Here is a 23,387-nt window from a genome sequence, read left to right on the forward strand (position 1 = left end):
GTCATCCTTTTTGTTTTTAAAAACCCCCTAAAATATTATTCAAGATTTATAAAACGTAAGCAAAGTCATTATTCGGGGCTTGGTATATAATGTAGAGTTTAGGCCAAACCTATGTTTCTCAAACCATCCACTACTAGCAAATTTATTTCAAATGGAACTTGTTTAAGTTGTTTAAATTCATTAGATGTGGTTGTGTCAAGCATTAGCATTATATTATATCAACCTCCTCAACCAGTTGAGGACCGCCCACTGAGTATATATATATATATATATATATATATATATATATACACACACACACACAACACGGGTTTAAGCTTTCTGCCCGAGCGAATGGGCAGCTGAATGTTGGGTGCCCGGCAGTCAGGGACTGCCAGGGACACGGGAGAGAAGACAGGAGCAGTATTAACCACGTTTGTCTTCTCTGTACTCACGTACACAACACTCAATCAGGACTATGTACAGAATAGAGGCAGCGGCAACTATTGGTCCCAGTACTGTGATTGGTCACATGATCGCCGGAATGCTGGTATAAGAAGGCTGCTGCTAGGTCTAACTAGACCCAGCACAGGCCAAACAGTGACAATAGTCACTATAACAGGGCCAATTTATTCTGTAACCGGGGCTACTGTGCGGCGCTAGTTACAGTGAAAAAGTACACTACCGTTCAAAAGTTTAGGGTCACTTAGAAATTTCCTTATTTTTGCAAGAAAAGCACAGTTTTTTTCAATGAAGATAACATTAAATTAATCAGAAATACACTCTATACATTGTTAATGTGCTAAATGACTATTCTAGCTGCAAACGTCTGGTTTTTAATGCAATATCTATATAAGTGTATAGTGGCCCATTTCCAGCAACCATCACTCCAGTGTTCTAATGGTACATTGTGTTTGCTAACTGTGTTAGAAGGCTAATGGATGATTAGAAAACACTTGAAAACCCTTGTGCAATTATGTTAGCACCGCTGTAAACAGTTTTGCTGTTTAGAGGAGCTATAAAACTGACCTTCCTTTGAGCTACTTGAGAATCTGGAGCATTACATTTGTGGGTTCGATTAAACTCTCAAAATGGCTAGAGAAAGAGAGCTTTAATGTGAAACTCGACAGTCTATTCTTGTTCTTAGAAATGAAGGCTATTCCATGCGAGAAATTGCCAAGAAACTGAAGATTTCCTACAACGGTGTGTACTACTCCCTTCAGAGGACAGCACACACAGGCTCTAACCAGAGTAGAAAGAGAAGTGGGAGGCCCCGCTGCACAACTGAGCAACAAGACAAGTACATTAGAGTCTCTAGTTTGAGAAATAGACGCCTCACAGGTCCTCAACTGGCAGCTTCATTAAATAGTACCCGCAAAACGCCAGTATCAATGTCTACAGTGAAGAGGCGACTCCGGGATGCTGGCCTTCAGGGCAGAGTGGCAAAGAAAAAGTAATATCTGAGACTGGCTAATAAAAGGAAAAGATTAATATGGGCAAAAGCACACAGACATTGGACAGAGGAAGATTGGAAAAAAGTGTTATGGACAGAGGAATCAAAGTTTGAGGTGTTTGGATCACACAGAAGAACATTTGTGAGACGCAGAACAACTGAAAAGATTCTGGAAGAGTGTCTGACGCCATCTGTCAAGCATGGGGGAGGTAATGTGATGGTCTGGGGTTGCTTTGGTTCTGGTAAAGTGGGAGATTTGTACAAGGTAAAAGGGATTTTGAATAAGGAAGTCTATCACTCCATTTTGCAACGCCATGCCATACCCTGTGGACAGCGCTTGATTGAAGCGAATTTCATCCTACAACAGGACAATGACCCAAAGCACACCTCCAAATTATGCAAGAACTATTTAGGGAAGAAGCAGGCAGCTGGTATTCTATCTGTAATGGAGTGGCCAGCGCAGTCACCAGATCTCAACCCCATAGAGCTGTTGTGGGAGCAGCTTGACCGTATGGTATGCAAGAAGTGCCCATCAAGCCAATCCAACTTGTGGGAGGGCCTTCTGGAAGCATGGGGTGAAATTTCTCCCGATTACCTCAGCAAATTAACAGCTAGAATGCCAAAGGTCTGCAATTCTGTAATTGCTGCAAATGGAGCATTCTTTGACGAATGCAAAGTTTGAAGGAGAAAATTATTATTTGAAATAAAAATCATTATTTCTAACCTTGTCAATGTCTTGACTATATTTTCTAGTCATTTTGCAACTCATTTGATAAATATAAGTGTGAGTTTTCATGGAAAACACAAAATTGTCTGGGTGACCCCAAACTTTTGAACGGTAGTGTATATAGTGTGAAAAAAAAAGAATGAAATAATAAAGTCCCCCAAAGGTCTTTTCTGACCTCTGAGTGACAGTCCATAATAATAAAAAACAAAAGTTAAAAAAAAATAAGAAATTCAATAAAATTGTCACATTAAATACCCCACCAAAAAAACACTCCCCCCACCAATCATTGTTGTAACGCTAGCCCTGACCCAAGTACCCTAAAATAGACATGGAGTATATCAAAATTTACGGTAGACAATGACAATCACAAATAAGAAGACTATGTTAGGGTAATACTATATTATCAGAAAAAAATGAACTAAAATGTAAAAAAGTATAAAAAAAAAGCATGTAAGCCTAAAAATGGTAAAACAGAAAAAAGTAGGTGTATAAAAATTAATAAGAAACAAAACCTGCATTAATCACGAAAAAAAATTGCAAAAATCACTGCTAGCACAACAAATAAAAAAAGTTATAGCTGTTTAGCCATTTTTATCACGCAATAGTTAAATAGTGCCTGGTACTAAACCTGGTAATTTATACATGTGATCAAATGGATTATGACAAAACCGTCTAAGTTTCACACTCTAAAGGTAACTAGAATAACCCTCGAGACCTCTGCACTGTGCGACCACGGGCAAACAAGATATGTAAAAGTTGGGAGATTACTCCATATTATACAAACACTCAAACATCAGGGCACAACTACTGATTATCAGCAATAAGCAGTCTATATGAATGGTGGGCACAAAAAAATAAAGAAAAAAATGGAAGTTGACTCAAACTCAACAAGACAACTCCATTTTGAAAGGAAGCTGTCCAGCCACACATTTTAATGTAGTACATGGCAATTCTTCAAAGAAACGGGCATCCGTGTAACATATGGCTGGAGTCTGAAGGGGACCCCTCACTGTGACTTCCATATACCCTAATAGCAGGTCTTTCTTTGAAAACCCCTTTAAGGATATGTTATCTTTAAACAATTCTACAGTATCTTACTATGCATGCCTTTAATATAATTTAATGGGTGATTTCAACATTTAGACATTTAAAATAAAATATTACAACTCTTAATTTAATTTAAAAAAAATCCAAAGATCTGCAAAATATTGTGAGCTGCATTTTTATCAGTTTTTGATTCTCTCTTGAATAGTATCTAATGCTTGAAAGTGACCTTTCCAAAGGACTTCCTAATAACTAGATAGTTTGGTTAAGAATGTGTGACTGCTTTATGGCTGAAAGGTCAGATGCTTAAGTACTTGGGTTACAATAAAGCACTTTTTTGTTTTACACACTCGGTTGATGCATGCTGGTTAAGTGGAATAAGAATCTCATTATTTAAGCCTCAACAAAATACATATTTAGATAATGGAATGATTAAGTTGATGACATGAATGATGACATCATTTAACAGCTCAAGAAAGAAAATCAAATTGGACATTAACCACTTCCGGCCTTGAATGTTTTTTCTCAGAATGTATTCATATGTATTAACACTTCCCATTCAACTAATTTTGCTTAGTTAGCTATTATTTACAGGATAAACTAAGGTAAACTAAAATGTCTCTATTGTTGTAAGGCGTGTATTGCCTAAATTCTCCCTTCTGTCCGTCTTGGACTACGGAGGGTCACTATTCCAGCAAATGTAAAGTATCAAAATATAATATGGCCTTCATACTTCCAGATATTGTGAAGAACACTAAATTTACTCCCATGTTTTCTTAAGAAAATACAATTTAAAATAATAATTAAATTGACTTTTGAGGGCTATAAGGTTTATGATGATTTGGTAAGTCCTATAATGGGACTGGTTCTATGTGTTCTAACCTATATCCTGTCACCTCCTCAATAATAAGTAACAATTCTGGAGCATCTTTTCATAGAACTTTCCCACTGCTTTGTTATTCGGCTTGGAAATGCATGAATAAGACAGTGATTATACACAGTTCACACAGACAAAGATCGCTGTGCGCCCTTGCGTGCATCACACAGAATTAAGGTAAATGTGGCCGCATTGCGACCTGCAGGTTACCGTGACCCGACATTCCCAAGCAATCCAAACCTGCTAGCTCCTATTGGTTAAACATAGCATTAATCACTCACCCTAATCGCTCACCTTGAAATGACCTACATATACCAATTTTAAGTAGCAATTACAACACCACCAATGTCCAGGGAAGTCCGCTCACAAAACACAAAAACTTCATATCCATAGGCTTAAAAATGGCACCAAAATATGGAGGAGTAGCTTCCCTAGTGGAACACCTGCCTATTCTAGAAACGTGTTGCTAAATTCCACTATACAATTTTGTGTAAATGTAACAATAAGTCAGCAACATAAATCGATAATTTACTGTGGATTCTCTTAAAAGGGCAAAATGTGGTCATTTTACTAAACCAATATACGGGACAAAAAGCAGAACCTAAAACTATTTTAAAATACCTTTTGAACCATACCAAACAAAAGAAAATGTAATAGCAACTATAAATCATAATGTTGCATTGGTGATTTAATATCTCATAGACAAAAGATGTTCAGACTCACAGCAGGACACAGAAGCCTATACAAATTGCAATACCTACTGGCAGTGAAGCACTAAATTGACATCTTCTCCACAACACTCACACAGGGTAGAAATGACTTGTTCATAGAAAATGTCATTTACATCAACCCATCCGCCACAGTTTGAAAAGCAAATGCATATCTTTTAAAGGTGTTAAAATCTACACTGCAGCTTGTTCTAATGAAAATATTAGGTTGTATACGACCGTATGACAATGAAAATTCTATAATTACAGACTTTAAGTATCTGTGTAACCCACTGAATTAAGAAGCAATTACAATTAACACATATCTCACAGTCTGCACGTCTCCTGGAACGCATATTGCTGGGGTTGTCACAAACCATCAGTAGTTTGTACAGTACTGCCATTATGGAGAGTCAATGCCGCCTTAGGAACTGACAGTGAATATACCCTTAATTATTAACTACAGATCCTTACGCATCAATATCCAACAACCCCCAACTCTTATAACTCATAAATAAGTATAGCTGGCAAAGAAAGACTGGTAAAAATGGACCGAAGCAAGCAAGCGAATGATATAAATATAATGTAGAGATACCATTTATACATTTACCTCTCTACCATTAGACTGGGGCAATATAGAGAATAACAGGGCAGAGTACAGCAGCGCACTTCTTAAAGGTCACCTACTAATGCATTGCGTTATATGCTCTGGTCACCAAGTAGCTGCAGTTGCACATTGTTAAGGGGGTTTTACCCTGGACGATTATCGGGCAGATGAGCGTTCTAGGAACTCTCGTTGCCGATAATTGACCAGTGTAAACAGGGGAATGATCAGCAGATGAACGAGCAAATGCTCGATCATCTGCTGGTCGTATCGTTTTAAAAAAGTGAAATATTATCGTTGTTGGCAGCACATCTCCCGGTGTAAACAGGGGGATGCGCTGCCAACACGATAATAATATATGGGGACGAGCGATTGGAGTAACGACCGCTCGTCCCCATCCATAGCTCCGTGTGACCGGAGCAAATGAGCGCCAATCAACGATGTTTCGTTGATTGGCGCTCGCTGCACCGGCCGCTTATCGGGCAGTGTAAAAGGGCCTTTATGCTTCATGGTAACTTGTTGAAAGAATTGCAGGATGGACAACCCAAAACAAAGCCTAAGTAAAAGAAGAATTGCACCTTAAGTTATCTTCAGACAGGTCATTGGATGTGGGAATCCCAGCCCGCAGACCCTTATTGATGTTCTTGAGATGATTCTATGAGATATCAGAAAATAAGTAAAGGTGGAATTCTTCTTTAAAGGGAAACTCTGGTGAAAACAATTTCTCACTTGTCATGATGTCGTCTAATGCCACTGCTGCCTCTTGTAGGTTTCTAATTAAGAAAATATTAGGCAGATTGTGCCTGGGCTATTTCATAGCAACAATCCAGAAATGTGCTAGGTAACAACTGCAAATCTGTATAACTACGTGTATTTTGCTATTGTCACTGAATCTCCCAGATGTTTCATGTTTATGGTGTAAGGATACTGCCCTGTTACTCTCTATATTGCCCCAGTCCTGTCTTCCACCTGTAGTTGGCTATTTTCTGGGAGCGTACCTCCCAAAATTTGAATACCCATTTGAAGACCTCTTCAAATCCCACCCCCGATCTGTCCAGTAATGTCCAAAAAACCTACCAGAAGCACCCAACCTGTTCAGAAATGCCCATATAACATACCAGAAAAACCCACTTACGATATAGTTGAATAAGCCCCCTTTGAGGTCTCTTTCGTGGGACAATCCTACAAAAAAATTGGACGGTTAAGAGATGTCCTGCTCATAATTTGTAATATCTGCTAGATATGGTCAGGTCACACCTATCTATATGATGCTTTGGCAAGACATCGTGGGGCTTATAGTGACCAGATGTACTGCCTGCAGGTATTGATTTCTGCAGTAAAAATGGCGGAGAAAAGCTGGATTAAAAAAAACACACACACTAGAGGTTGCTTGGGGTTGGGGATTGAAGAACACTGTTAGGCCGGATTCACACGAGCGTGTTCAGTCCGTGATATACGGTCCGCAGGTCGGCCGCATTTCCCGGACTGAGCACACTGCAGGGAGCTGGGCTCTTATCGTCATCGTCATCTATGACGCTAGAAGTCACTGCCTCGCTGCGGGAAAACTGTCACATACTGAAAACATGTTTTCAGTACGGGGCAGTAGTTCCGCGGGGAGGGAGGGACTCCTAGCGTCATAGATGACGATAAGAGCCCAGCTCCCTGCAGTGTGCTCAGTCCGGGAAATGCGGCCGACCTGCGGACCGTATATCACGGACTGAACACGCTCATGTGAATCCGGCCTTATAATGTGGGATAAGTTGGCGGGTGCGGAATATGAATTCACATGTCTGCTTGGATTCATCTTTGAATTTATTAATATAGTTTAGACATTTACAATTTTATAAAAAGCATCCACCATAACTGTACATTTGGACTTAGTGCCGTATGGTATTTAGACCGGTGTATATAAGTGCTTGACATACCATCGACCACTCATTTCCGATGCAGGCAACATTGCACAGGGCAAATACTTATTTAACCTACAGTACATGCTTGCCCTTTGTCATTTTGGCCCATCTCATACTATAAATACGCGTCTTATGTCTTCATTACATTCTTGAATGTTCCAGCTGCTTTCACTCAAGGAGAAATGGATATCTGTTTAAATTCTAATTTTATAGGTTTAGAAGTCACATGCTTATTATTCCTAAGGATGTGGTCAGGCATTAATTTACTTTTAATGACCCGTTCAAAGCAATTATATTTTCATTAAGAAATTGTCGATTGATTTAAATGTCAGATAGAAGCACCAGACTGTTTACATCGTGGCACCGCAATGCTGTTTTACAGTCCTGTAATGTACTTTACTGGATCATGAGAGAATTAGGAAATTGAAGACAATGTGCTTACATTTTTTCTGTACAATTAATTACAAAGTGGGTCATTTTAATACGTAAAGCTGCATAAATGCTTTAATCGCAAACATATTTAAGGAAATCATTTAGTTACTCATCCAAGGCATTGTTTTCCATGTCTGAAGAATAATTCCAGTAAGTTAAACCATTTGGCATATGATTCTTCCAACAAGAGGTGAGAAATTGAGAAAATTGCAGAGATTTTCATAGAAAAGACACTTTTTACTACTTAAAAAAATTAATGTATGTTACACGATGTGTAAAATGTGTAAAACAGAAGATGTGTGTTCAAAGGGACAGAACATTTGCAATGAATTGTAGCGCTGTATTCAAACAGTGAAACTAGATCCCTTCAGTACTAGGAGGTACCTGCATTACATTATATTTTTTCCTTTCACATCCTGAAATATTACCCTTTAGGTCTGTATGTAATTAAATCTAATAGTCATTGTGCATTAAAAATGCACATTAAAAGACCTCATAAGAGCAAATGCCAAATGTCTTGAATCTGAAGCCTGGAGGGGGGGGGGGGGGGTTACAATCCAGTAAACATAAAATCTGTTGTCCCAATTCAACAAAATAAATGCTACGAAAAGCTTCTGTTTTGTTAATGTCCTAACAGTTTACCTGCATAGCATCATCTGCAATGGGCACAATTCATCCGTCATAAAGATGCAATTATTTCCTATAAGGCTACATGCACACATTGCGTCATTTGCGGAACATACGCATCAAAACCGTAGGAAAACAGGAAATTTGCAGGTAAAAACCGCACCTAATCGTGTGTTTTTAAATTACGCTTTTAGGTGCGGCTTTGATATTTTGATGCGTAAATGGGTGCATTTTCATGCTGCGGGTTTTCTTGCGTTTTTTTTTAGAACTAGTCAGATACAATTTCGCAAACAGAAATGTAGGATAAACTGACATGCTGCGGATTTAAAATGCTCACCGCAGGTCAATTTACATGCAGAAAAAAACGCAGCGTGTACATGAGATTTTTTGAAATCTCATTTACTTTGATTGTACCGTATTACTCTGCGGATTTGCCGTACGCAAATACGAGCGTCAAAATATCACGTAATATGCAAGTCTGCATTCCGCCTTATACTATAGATATATAGATGGATATAAATTAACAAACGATATAAAATGTACAACAGGCAAAAAAAACTTCAATGTCCAGTGTCTGTTACCAACAAATAAACAAGTAAATTGGCTATATTTACGTATGGCGATATAATTTAGTGTATTGATGTACATACAATAAGTTGCCTAAACCTGATTTATAGTGTTTAATATCATAGTACCCACATGAATTGGAAATGCCACTCTAAAGTTGAATACACTCTCAAAATGTAAGTTTCCTAAATTTGCACATTTTGGTGAAAGAAATTGAACAATATTTAATACAAGCTGTACTTTAAAAAAGTTTTTAGGGATTTTACATTGGTGCAGTACCAGACACAGCTACATGCATATGGACTTTGCTATGAAAGACACTGAAGTTAAGGGGGGGGGGGGGGGCGCCACATTTCAGCACGCACCGCTGCCCATTTGTCCTGCTGATCATATTTTGATGGCCTATTCTAAGGGGGGTTTTACACTGGGCGATTATCGGGCAGACGAGTGTTGATATAACGCATGTTGCCGATAATTGCCCTGTGTAAACAGGGCAGCGATCAGCAGATGAACAAGCAAACTCGATCATCTGCTGGTCGTAACGTTTTAAAACAGTAAAAGTTTATCGTTGTCGGCAGCGCATCTCCCTGAGTAAACAGGGAGACGCGCTGCCGACATGATTAAGTATGGGGATGAGCGATCAAAGTAACAACCGCTCGTCCCCATCCATAGCTCCCTGTGACAAGAGCAAGCGAACGCCGATCAACGATGTCTCGTTGATCGGCGCTCGATGCACCGGCCGAGAGTGTAAGTGTATAAGGTGCTTAAGATAAACAGTTTAAAATCCTGCAACACCCCTTTAATACATTTCATTATTATCAGTGGCGGTCAGCTGGAGACCTGGGAGCTCCACTGCTGCTCTTAAGGTCCTATTACACGGCCCGATGTGGGCTGTGAAAACGAGCGCCGATCAACGAGTCAGCTCGGCACTCACAAGGAGCAATGATTGGTTATGTATGGAGACGAGCGATGGTTACTACGATCATTCGTCCCCACACATTTCATCATGTCAGCAGCACATCTCCCTGTGCTGCCGACTACAATAATATGTATTGCTGCATAAACAATACGATTAGCCGATGAAAGAGTGTTTGCTAGTTGCCCTGTTTACATATCCACTATGTACAATTACAGCACATTTGCCATAAATGTTTGATTGGTGGGCTGAGCGTGCTCACTTCCTTAGGGTATGTTCACACGATGAGAGGCATTTACGTGTGAATAGACAGACTGTTAACAGCTGCCTCGTTTCACACGTAAATGCTCCTCCTCGCATTTTGCGAGCCGTCTGAGACGCTCGTAAATCTTGAGCCGTGCTTCATTGAGTTCAATTGAGTAAATTACAGGTTGTCTGCACAATACGTCGGCAAACCCATTCAAATGAATGGGCAGATGTTTGCCGACGTATTGTAGCCCTATTTTCAGGCGTAAAACGAGGCATAATACGCCTCGTTTACGCCTGAAAATAGGTTGTGTATCCTCTATGGAGAATAGTGGACTATGACCAGGAATGCCTTGACACATCTTTGCTGCAAATGGGGACATTAGATGTAATATGCATCTCTCTGGTAGAGTCCAGGCCCACATCGAAGGCCCCAATAATGCGGTCGGTCAACCACAACGCATTTACATACTTGCCGTAAAGTTTTTCCACAATATGGATAAAATAATTACATTAAGTGCTATCGTAAACCAACCTCAAACAACTCAGATGCTAAGTAGATAGATACAAGTGGACTTGTAGGCCAATACACATTAGAACGTTCCAGTATTATAAATGGCGTATGACCACATGGAAAGTGGGGGGCCCGGTCAAGAATTTTGCATTTGAGTTCACGTCAAGTCTCTGATCCCATGTCGATCATATTGAAAGTGGGAACTACTGAAACTTGAAACTGCTGAGTTATCGTTCCCATAAACATATACATAAATATTAATAAATATTTTCACTTTATGAAACCATCTCTTTTCCTTGGATGATTGTTAGAATTTGTACTTATAGTAAAATTTATTGTCAGCTTTCATATATAAACATCAGGTTCTAGTTTCGACACATGGCAAATAACACAACACTTACCTTTCATAATGCCTCCGAGTACAGGTGGCTGCACTGGTACTCCCTGGATTTCCACCCAATTCATCGTAAATATGTTTCCATTGCCTCCGAGCTGTAATCTGCACAAAAGCGAGGGGAGTATTTATTTGAATATGAAGGTTTTCTATATTACGGTCCGCAGAGTGACATTTCACATCAGGCAAGAACAACAGTGTAACATTATCTACATGAACATTTTATATAGCAGAGCACACTGTATGATCCATAGATTCAAGACTCTCCAAACAAGTTATTGGCAGAAGAGTTATTACCCTGCCCTAGTTTCTGTAAGTCACAGAGGGGGTTTATTACACTTGACTACATCTTCACTCTCATATGTTTTCAAGACAAAGAATCTGATTTACACTTATTCCAGAACAGCAACAGGAAAAATAAATTTAGCATTTCAGCAGCAGTTGTGAAATGTCAAAGGTAAATATCAACCTTTAACCTGTTCCTGCCTGCACAGACCATATCCACTTCAGATTCTTGCTTTTTATATGAAATTAATAAGTGAACAGAATGCACTATTGATCACAATTTTAGGTGGATGTTTTTTGGGGTTTTTTTTTTTGGCTTACAGTTGTGGCTAAAACGCATTTATATGTATATAAATTGTTGCAAAAAAATGCATGGTATAATAAGGAAGAGGGGAAAAGAAAAAAAATCATAATGCCAGGAATGATTAAAAGAACATGAATCAGAAAAACTTTGTGATTTGCATGTACACATTCTCTATAGGCACGATATCGCGCTGGTAATATTGCGTAATTGTGTTAGTTTATTCATAAGTCGATGTGCAGTCCTGACCTTAGCTACCAGATTTTCTCTACATTGCTATTTAACGGAGGACATTCCCTACAGTGATCCTCATTAATAATTTGCATTACTTGGAATTTATTATACAGTAAAGAATTGACATATCAATACATCTAAGGTAAATTGGTACATACTTGCTGCCTGTATGAAAAGTGAATTTGTGCCCCCCCCCCCTCCTGAATTTGTAGGATAGTCTGTAATGCTGCTCACAGCAGTCAGGGAAGGGTGCAAGCCAAGTTCTCAGCTTCCCGTATGAATGGTGCCCACCTCCCGAGTGTCCCTCTGTTGGAGGAATAGTCCTTACTTTTGAGCCAAATCCCTCTTGTCTGTTGAATGAATACATTTATTGATATTGGTTCAGAAAGTGTTAGTCTGCTTCCTAACTGTATATTAGACTCCAGCTTGTATATTATTTCATGATGTGATGAAATTTGGACCTTAAAAAAATATCTATATTCAAATACATTTTTGTATAGATCATTCACACAAAAAGTTGGGAGGTATGTTGTTACACCCTAAGTATTTTATTACTTTTTCTTCAATCACTACCAAAGTAAAAGGACTGGTATATTAAAGGAGTTTCCCTAAATCATAAATTATCACCTATCCACAGGATACATGATAATTTTCTGATCACTGGGAACTCCATCAGTTTGTGAGAACAGGGCTCCCGAACCCCCAGATCCTCTTCACTTCTTGACTACAGTAAGGAGAACATTGAATGAAGCGGCGGTCGAGCATGTGCGCAGTCGCTTCATTCAAAGTCTACGGGAATGACTGAAACAGCCATAATTTTCATAGATCGTAAACGGATCGGTGGGCACATGCTCGACCGCCGATCCTTTCAAGCTCCTCCTTAAGTGAGTGGGATCTGCGGGTTCAAGACCCCCGTTCTCACGATCGGTCGGGGTCCCAGTGGTGGGGCCCCCAGTGATCAAAAGAGTATCACCTATGGATAGGTTATCATTTATGATTTTAGGAATACCCCTTTAAAAAAAACGTATTGGGCATCACAGATCACCGTTTTGTCCAGATGTCAGACTGGCTACAATGGACTCTGTTTTGGGTAATGGATTATAGGGTTTTATTTGCAGATCTTACATGCTGCTGCATAACACATACCGCATGTCCTAGAACTGTCTACTTCACATGTTATGTTTACATGTATGTGAAGTTAAAGAGGAAAAGCATAGCTATGATCAGAGTATCTCACAATTAAACAGGAATAGATTCCATTTAATCAAAGCAAAATCTGGAAACAATTAGTGATGACATCTTTCATTTCTCTATTGGAGTTGTCATCTGTTGAGTGTGTGTTATAGCTGAAAGGTTTACATTAGGGGAAGAAAAAAAAAAAAAGGATCTTAATCTTTTCTGCCTTATCTAATGTTTTCTTGGTTCAAAGAACATAATGTTCAGTCCGTGACCATCAAAATGTATTTGTGAGCTAAATATAGAGCTCTCATGTCAGATAGCATTAGTTAATAAAAACGAGTGGAGAGAATTTCCAGAATAACTGATAACTTCCTGTTTATCCGCTCGTGGCATTTTACCCATTAAGCTATTTTACACTACAATTAAAGCAGATAAGTGCAAAACCCAATTTCTTAATGGCCACTGCTGATTATGTTTTAAAGCTTTTAAATACATTCCACATTATTAGACATGAGCAGATGTCAGGTATTCTGCCAAGTGAAGTTTTCTTTTTATACAATCTTGGCTGATTATACAATAATAAGCTCTTTCTTAACATGGGAAAAAATTACAGACCCAACTAATTTCCTTGACGGGGAAGAGTTACATGTGTTTTCCACTTGTACATTTTTTTACGACAAGTTTACAATACTTCTAAAGCTGGAATTAATCAGGCCTCTCTCCCAGGCTAGTTCAATAAACCCCCTATGTGAATTGCAATTCTAAAATATTGTTTATTTAAACTTTTACTCCAAATTTGTTAAACAAAGAAAAGTAACATTTCACAATTTACTCTTCTATCACAATCTAATGAGCTAATACATTATTTTTAAAGGTGTTCACTGGTAAAATCCGGAGTCATCCCAACAAGAAAATGTAATTGTGCAATATACATTACTGTAAATGGACAATAGAATCCATATTTCAGGGAAGCTGCAATTGTATTTGGGTATTAAAATTAAAAAAATACCAAAGCTATTTTTATAGATTTCCGTTTCCGGTCTTTTCTTAGTTGAATAACAATTCCTTATGGAATGTGTTCGGATATCTATCTTCTATTCTAGGGCTGGACAAAACCCGTGTCATCGGGTCTTCATGGCAACTAGAAACTTCGCCTTGGTGCCTAGGTTTTGCTTACTGTCCTTCATGGATATGGTGGCCAGGTGCTCCAACCCAGTGTCGAGTTAATGGAGCTGTATGCGGTCGCTGACCGCATGAACCTCCATCGTTAAAGAGGAAGGTGATCACAGACCACTCTTGCTGGGCAGAGAAAGCACGCAGAGGCTGACATATTATATCAGTGCTGTATGGTCACCTTGCATCAGTCTCTGTTCGTAGATACACTATCAGACACCGGAAGATACATACAGCAGTGAGCAAAAGGCTGCTCATCGTAGGTAGTACCTGCCAGCAGAAAATGCATCTCTGGAGCATTTGGGATGTGAGTAGATGGAGGCTCTGCTGTTACTACTGCTAAAAAATGGAGATGTAGCCCTGCTGTGATTACTAGCAGATGTCAGGACCTGCTGTGACTACTGGGGTGGAGAAGGGGCCCTGTTGTGACTATTGAGGAAGTTAGGGAGCCTGCTATGACTACTAAGAAAGTGGTGGGCCTTATATGGTCACTGGAGGGGAGAATGGGCACCCTGTATTAACTATTAGTAGGGTTTACGGGACACTGCCAGGAGCTACCATAAAGGGGAGCTCAGAGACTTAGCTTGAAGCTCCTGCACCCCAATGCAAAATCTGTTTCAGGGCCGCCACCTGCCATGTGCAATTTAGACAGGAAAAATCTCAAGAGACGTGTAAGCATAGGCTTGAACATTCTTGATTGCAGTGCATTTGGATTTTTTGTTTTTTTATTTATTTATTTTTAATTTTATTTATTTATTTTCTTTCAAATGTGCATCAACAGCTCCTCATCCAGGTTGTGGTCCCAGCCCCACAGTATTTGTTGTGAACCCTACCTTTTAAAACTGACAGCCAGACCCGTTTATTCAATATGCATGTTGTGTCCACAGATGATTACATAAATAATAAATGAGAACACTATATATGGGAATATTGGAGCAATGAGAAAATCAACAAAATATTCAGAACACTTACGGTTTCATATCCTCCCAGTTTTTGAGCAGCTTGAAACATAGTCCAAAGGTTAACTGTTAGAAGGACAATAGGTATTTAGATAAGCATTGCATTAACCATAGTACTTCAAACAAATACATAATAAAAGCTAAAAAATAAACTCACACGAATCTGATTAAACACAAAGATTTACATAGGTAGAAGTCACAATTGTGGAGAAAATAACTCTATTTCTTCACAGGCAAAAGTATTATAATATGAAAAATTTATGAAAATTGCACATGGAAAGGCTACATAGCTGCATAATTAAGGTCCATTTCCTGAAAACACCAAAACAATCTATGGAATCAAATTTTATAAATAAAAAAAACAACAAATTTATACCAGCACATATCCTGTTCTCAACGAACTGGAAAATTCAGTTTTATACTAAAATATTATACTCTAATAAAGGAAGTGTGTCTGCCACAAATACTGTGATACACTTTATTTTGAATATAATTAAATATATACATGTTATAGGGTTTTTGACTTTATAAGTGTATTTCAAACACTAAAATTTGAAAATAAATTTTTATGGGAAAGATACAAACCTCTCAAATTCAACATTTTGGTCACCAGGGTCCCCCACTGCTTTCTGTTGACATTAGTCATGATGTGTAGCCCTTCCCCATATGACAGTAACAGACGCTAGTGGTGGCATCGCTATGGACTGTGATTGACTGCCCTGGTCATGAGGAGAAGGACAATAGGTCATCACTCTGCTATGACGGGAAGTGTCGGGGGACCTTAGTGAATGCTGGTGCAGATTTCAGTTTGTTTTTCAATACAATTGTACAGATTATAGGTGACATTAAAGGTGGAAAAAGTTCTGAAATGATTCATCTTGGACTGATTTCGTAAAATGACAAAAACCTGGCATTTTAACAGGGGTGTGTAGACTTTTTATATCCACTGTATATTCACATGACAACCCCTTTGGATCGTGTTGGTACCGCGACCACAAATGGGGACTCTGTGACATAATCTTTTCATTGGCCATAGATCTAACTATTTAAACCAGACTACAAGGCCAGATGTCTTTGTATAACCAGAACTGAGACCACTGTGCCCTTAGATTTCATTTATTAACATGAGGAGCACACAATGGCTTATTCTCCTAATTGCAAACAGATTAAGCCAACATTAGTCATGCGATAATTCATAAGGAATTCAACGATGATGGATACAAGATTACAATTTCTCCCCGAAAAATGTGATATTATTTTCTACCCAATTCAATAGTTCTGAACAAAGTATTACTAAAGGAGCAGGAAACAGTTACAGTAATCCAGTTACAATTACGGGTTCTTATCCACTTCCTAAATGCACATTACTGGACTTGCTCGCCTCTTAATAAAAAACATCAAATTAGAAGCAGCTTCACGGCACGGGACTTAAGCCCTCTTTGTTTAATACTCTCTTGTTTATGGGAAGTTCAAGAAAATTTAAATTAGACAACACACCCTTCAACACAAAACAATTTGGAAAGCCTGGATGAACCTTCCAATGTTTTTCAAATCCATTAACAGATTTTCTTAGGTCTTGATTTAATCTAAATCAATGCATAATGTAACAAAGCTGTTCAGAGAACATTCACTGCTCTTCTATTTCAAGCAGCCAGTTTGGAGACAAACATTGTAATCATCTGCAGTTATTCAAGTTTATCATGGCTGCCAGAGCTCGGCGGCAATCACTGCCAATTAGGTATGTAAATTATTATGTAAAACATGCAAGGGGTGACATTCCTCATAAAAGTAACACATGGTTCCAATGAAGGAGGAAAATATCTCCAAGCACATATTACACATTTGGGGAAAAGACAAGAGTTGGAGAAGTAAGTAGTGCTTTGGTTGTCATTACAATTGTAGGTCATTTTCTCTCATCCACAATGACCACTATAGAACCAGTTCTTACTACTCGACCTATGTACCACTTCACTTCAATGAACTTTCAACGACTACCTGATGCCATTACAAGCCACACACTTACCACTGTTATATAGAAATATCATTCAAAATCAAACAGCCGCATATCCAAATAATACAATCATTTCATGCACAACAGTAAGGCTTCCATGCAAATTTTTCTGCGTTTTTAAAACACAAGTAAAAAAAACTCCCTGCGTTTCAAACGTTTATTTATGTGTATTTTCCTATTATTTTTGTTCTATACAGAAGCCTATGGGGAAAAATGCCAGAAAAACCACCATACCTGGAGCATGCTAAATTCCATTGACCTCAAAATGCTGCATAAAACATACACCATACAAGCAAAAACTGTGTATGTAGACGTTATCATATTCCACTATAGACTTTTAACTAGCACCCGCAGCATATTTAACCCTCCCAAAAAAAGTAGTGTGTGACATCAGCCTAATTATAGCGGATTAGTCAGGTCCTCCATGCTACCTTGCAGCATAGGATAGAGGAGATGACAATGAGCTTGTGGATATTATGTATTATATGTATATTAGGTTTATTTTTTTATGTAAAAAAGCTGTTTAAATGCTGCCAGGACTCATAAAGAAAGCCTAGAATTAAATCTTTTCTTGTATGGGTTTTAATACAGGGAGTTCTGTCAGTGTGTGGGTGGGGGAAGCAGGACTCTTTCTTTTTGTCCTGGCAGCGTACCAACAGCTTTTTACATTAAAATCCAGGATCAAATCATAGAAATCTGCATATTTGCCATCTAAGTCTCCCCCCATCCTCTGCCAATAGTGTAGCATTAAAGATCTGACTGATCCACTTTTCCACTTTGAGCCATAAACTTGGCTTAAAGATGCTGCTTTTGTTTTTATTCTCTCAATATTAGCCAATAGATTTATGTGCATTTTGATTCTGAAGTATATCCAGTATGTAACAAGTAGTGATATCACTACAATAAGTGCACTTTGTTTCATAAGTAGTAAACTTTGCGCAGTCTTTTTCTTCTGGACAAATAAGATTGACTATTATTTTGCAGTTCTGTGTGAAACAATTGCCAGACTATAAGAAGTTCTGGAGTTTGAGACGTTGGATTAAAGGGGTCGTCCCATCAATATTTGCCCTACTATGCCCCTGATGAGATAATAATAATAACTGTAATAATATCTATTGATAATGACCTCTCTAATAAGTTATTAAAAGTATGGAGCCCAATGGTATGGTGCCCTTGCATGGAATTGTTTTGCTAACGTCAATATTGTTTTATTCTAAAGTATATACACATTTCCCTAGTAGAATTTGCCCTATCGCTTACTAAAATGCAAAATTACACTGAGCACCTTTTATAGTCAAAATCTTAAAGGCGTTTTCCCATCTTAGGCATTTATGGAATATACACAGGATATGCCATAAATATCTGATAGATGCGGGACCCAGCTCCTGGATTTTCACCTATATCGAGAACAGGGGTCACCCAACCCTCGTTTCGTCTGGTGCGGTGGTTGCTGGCCGCAAAATCCAGACGAGGACAAGAAGAGAGAGAGCTCTCTCCATATTCTGTTGTATGGTTGTTACGGAAACAGCCAAGCAATGCTTGCTCGGCTGTTTCTGTAACTCCGACTAAACAGCTTATGCGCAGCCCTCTCTCTCCTAGTCCTATCTAAATTCTGCATCCAGCAACCACCGCACCAAGCAAAACGGGTTCAGGTGACGCCCGTTCTCGATACAGGTGCAGTCAAATGTCTAAGATGGGAATACCTCTTTAACAGGCCAAAAATGTTCTAACAAATTTTAAATTTGTTTTTAATATGAATATTGTCAGATTTGTCATGCCCAATAATGTAGTTTGAACGTTAGCTTTGAAACAATATTCTGAAAACTGATTAGGTTAAAGAAAACAAAAATATAGTTACACAATCTTGGAGCTCATCACATGACTCAAGCGTCTAAACATTATAGTAGGCTTGCAAATACAAAAAAAACTGTATATGCAAAAAAAAAAAAAGCAAGCCAAAATTGAAATAATCTCCAGCACAGGTTAACATACATCTCACTGGTAGCTATGGACAACACCACTATATATATATATATATATACACACATACATACATACATACATACATACATACATACATACAAGTGCTAATCCATGCAGATAATCTACAGCAAAGAAACAATATATCAAATTATTTGAGAAAAGTACTGGGGGCTTAGAGATTTCTCAGTCAATCAGGAGGATAATAGTTTTTAACAATTCGTCATACCACACAAACCCATTTCAGAAATGCTTCCTAGTACTTAATTTAAGCATATATAACTAATAAAAATAATGTACTTACTTTGCTTAAAACCTAAATACGGTATCCTCTCAATGGGTGTTTTCCGCTCTTTCATATATTTATACAGTTCTACAAGAAATGCCTGCTCATCGGCTTTGCACTCTTCAGTCTTACATCCTTCACCTGCTGCAGCCACCTTTGGTTTATCCTCAGTTGAGATTTTCTTGCAGTTGCCGTTGGCAGTCTTGGCTTTTGGCAGCGCTGCCTTAATTTCACACTTTACCTAGAAGAATCGCGCACAGTGCGTGAGCTTAAATGCCAACTTGTTTTATTTCACAGACAAAACACATATTTTAACTTAAATATACATATTATTAATATCCCGGGGAACTTCGTGCACATTGCAACAAATAAAACAATCTGGCGATCCTTCTCTACTGTCTCTAATATTCTTGATCGGGTTCATTGGACATTTTACCATAAATATTCCTCAAATTAAAATGACCAAAATATACATTGCCTGTAAGGGTTTGCCTGTCAAGGCACTGCCAATGTGTAAAGGGGTTCGATTTGTTTTTTAATAAGCCTTATAAACATATTCCAAAGTGTGAAACGCACATGGACTATTTAGAATTTCAACTGAGTTAAAGTAGTGTGTGTGTGTGTGTATGTATGTATGTATGTATGTATGTATGTATGTATGTATGTGTGTGTGTGTGTGTGTGTATATGTGTGTGTGTGTATGTATGTGTGTGTTTGTGTGTGTATATATGTATGTGTATGTGATAATGTGTGTGTGTGTATATGTGTGTGTGTGTATATGTATGCGTGTGTGTGTATATATGTGTGTGTGTATATATGTGTGCGTGTATATATGTGTGTGTGTGTGTGTGTGTGTATATGTATGCGTGTGTGTGTATATATGTGTGTGTGTATATATGTGTGCGTGTATATATGTGTGTGTGTGTATGTGTGTGTGTGTGTGTATATGTGTGTGTGTGTGTATATGTGTGTGTGTGTGTATATGTATGCGTGTGTGTGTATATGTATGTGTGTGTGTGTATATGTATGTGTGTGTGTGTGTATATGTATGCGTGTGTGTGTGTATATGTGTGTGTGTGTGTGTGTGTGTGTGTGTATATGTATGTATGTATGTGTGTGTGTGTGTGTGTGTGTGTGTGTGTGTGTGTGTGTGTGTGTGTAATTAGAGGGCTGCCTCATTCAAAGACCTACAAGTATCTGGTGCATCTTACATTTTTGTTTTTGTTTTGCACAATAATTTTGGAGAAAGTGAGAGCAGACATCCCTCCCCCACACAAATCCAGTATTTACCCACAAGGCTGTCTTGTTTATTCTTTGAGATTGCAAAAACATTCAAGAAAGTTATTATGTCACCAAGATTAAGCTAACACTACATGACATGAATGGAAGAACGTTGTCCTACTTTCTGCTACATTCTTAGAACAAAATCAGTCCAGTGTCAAAATAACACTGCATTTTTACAGCAAAGGAAAAAGAAAATTTCTTTGTGCTAAAAATAGTCCTCTCCATCGGAGACACTGGAACAATAAACAATCAAGAGGCAGCAGAAATGAAAGTGAGCTTTTATAAGATTACCTTGGCAACAGTTTTGCCATCACAGATATTGGAGGCATCTTTCACTCCATTAACAGAATCTCTCCGCTGCGAGCATTGCTTCTTTTTGCGTGGTCGGCCTTTTAGGTTTGGGGCTGGAAAGAAATGCAAGAAATCAATTAATACAGAACAGGTATCAGAAATCAATGTTCTAACTAGCAAACGTAAAAGATTATCAGGCTTGCGGATGAACCTGGAAAATTCAGTAAACATTTATTTAGCATCAGGTGAATGGTTCTCAAATGTCACTAATCCCATCTATCCAGTAAATACATAGAAGATACAAAATATCACTTAAAGGGGAAGTCCAGGATTAGAAAAAAAAAAGTCCTGCCCCCCCCCCCCCCCGAAACAGCACCATTCCTGTCTGTGGCTTGTATATGCTATTTAAAAGGAGGCAGTATACTTTAGACAACTGTTGCTGCATAACCTATGAGGACATATTCAGCAAATAGAGGGGTGGGGGTGTCTTCCAGGAACTTCGATGGAGACCTTCCTCAAAATACTGAAAATTGTACCACTCCCAGATCTGGAAGACTCGAGGAATTTAATGGACACAGGGAGCATTAGTTTATCTGATGTAGGTAATGTTTCCTTTGCAGTGGAGATGTAGGGCAATCTATTTGCAATGATGTTACCTCTACAATAATAGCTGATGATGAGCATTCCAAACTGGACAAACTGATTTAAACAATGGAAAGCCTAGGTCTGACTCAACTCTTGATAAAAAAAACAAAAAACTGTGTTTATTCACTGTGGGACTTCACTGCCAGGTCAACCAGAAAAGATGTTCTCAATTTAGTCATCATCAAAGTCTGCCTTGTGGTCGCCTGAAAACATGGCAAAAGAAAATAGGCGAAGGTGGGGCTCCACTTAAAACTAGCTTTAAAAATAAGAAAAAGACTGTTGAGATGAAAGGTACTTTACTATTTCAGTCTGACACCATTTCTATTTCGTATCTGTTAACTGTAATTCCCCTTCACTGTCTCATTCTGAACTATTTTGGACTGGTTACAATTCAGCTACATCCGTTATTGTGCAATAATAGTGAACAATTAGAAACATCTTAAGACGAATTCCAGGGACAAACATTCTTAATTACAGAATCCTAGTGGTTAAATCAGAAGAAGGACTTGGAAGAATTTTAGTCATGTCACACATAAAAACATTGTAACAGGAGTGTTTCCAGACAAGTGTATCTCCACTTCCACTATACTTTACATATTTGCATTCAAGTCAATAAAATTATTTTGGGATACATGTATAAAACATTTAAATGTTCATCTTCTATGGCATTGTGCCCCATTCATGTGAGTCCCCAGCTGTTGGCAGCTCCAGACACTATTGTACACTAGCGGCCGTACCAATCAATGTCTACATGCAGTAATAACACCATAAAGTACAATAAAAACATAAAAGCGTCCAACTTGTAGTGCTATACAGTGCCTAAATAATACCACAGGTAGAACCATAATGTAAGTTAAGGCTCATTCAGACGAGCGTATATGTAGTCCGTGTGACGGCTGTTAAAACAACGGCCGTCACACAGACTCATGTATTTCAATGGGGCCGTTCATGCGTTCGCTGTTTCAACGTGTGTGAAGGGTCCGTTAAAAAATAGGACATGACCTATTTTACTGCGTGTCACGCATCTCTCCATAGACTCTAGTCTATGGGGGATTTGCGACCACGCCTGCCCCACGAGTGCACTTTGGAGGTGAAAAAAGAGATCGGGGGGACCTAAAGTCCGCTGAAGTGCTCCATGAGAAAGGAGGGCTGGTGCGCATGCTCGGCCAGAACTCCATTCATTTCTATGAGACTTTTGGGACTGCTGTCTCCAGCAGCTTCATAGAAATAAATTGAGCGCTGGTCAGGCATGCGCTCCAGCGCTCCATTCTCATGGAGCAATTCGGGGGGACTTTCGGTCTCCTGTTCTCCTCATCGCCGGGGGTCCCAGAGGTCAGACCTGCAGCGATAACACATGTATCCCCTTCCTGTGGATAGGGGATACATGTGTTTGTGGGAAAACCCCTTAAAGACTCCGCTGTACAGACTCTGTGCCAGTATGCATGAGCCCTAATAGACATTCATTTTCAGATACAGGTGTGTAGGAGAATAGGGGTAGGTGAAACAAATCTTATACCCCATATCTTCATTCATTTCAGAAATATTATATGTCATACTACAATTATGGGTGGACTTTATAAAAATTACTTTGGCTTTGTCATAACATCTTCTCATTATCACCAAACTGCTCTCCACAGGACTTTGTTTCATATATAAGTTAGTTTATGAAAAGTATGTCAAATGTAAAAATTATCCAAACAAGCAATGTGTCACTTGAATGGCAACTATTAACATATTATGAGTAATGTTCTTTCTAGTACTT

General features: G+C 38.6%; 1 protein-coding gene across 3 annotated transcripts in view; it reads right to left on the reverse strand.

Moving 5' to 3' along the window:
- The window catches only part of ARID5B (AT-rich interaction domain 5B), a 261,942-nt gene that overhangs the window by 41,016 nt on the left and 197,539 nt on the right, over positions 1 to 23,387 (reverse strand). For 2 of the 3 annotated variants that reach the window (XM_075841142.1, XM_075841144.1), the window contains 4 exons: positions 20,981 to 21,093; positions 19,424 to 19,646; positions 15,142 to 15,194; positions 11,005 to 11,102 (listed from right to left, as the gene is read on the reverse strand). In XM_075841142.1, the coding sequence (XP_075697257.1) occupies positions 11,005 to 11,102; positions 15,142 to 15,194; positions 19,424 to 19,646; positions 20,981 to 21,093 (487 nt within the window). The remainder of the gene's footprint in view (positions 1 to 11,004; positions 11,103 to 15,141; positions 15,195 to 19,423; positions 19,647 to 20,980; positions 21,094 to 23,387) is intronic. The other variant, XM_075841143.1, reaches the window with a different exon arrangement.

This window comes from Rhinoderma darwinii, chromosome 11 (genome assembly GCF_050947455.1).
Source record: "Rhinoderma darwinii isolate aRhiDar2 chromosome 11, aRhiDar2.hap1, whole genome shotgun sequence".
Classification (NCBI taxonomy): Eukaryota; Metazoa; Chordata; class Amphibia; order Anura; family Rhinodermatidae; genus Rhinoderma; species Rhinoderma darwinii.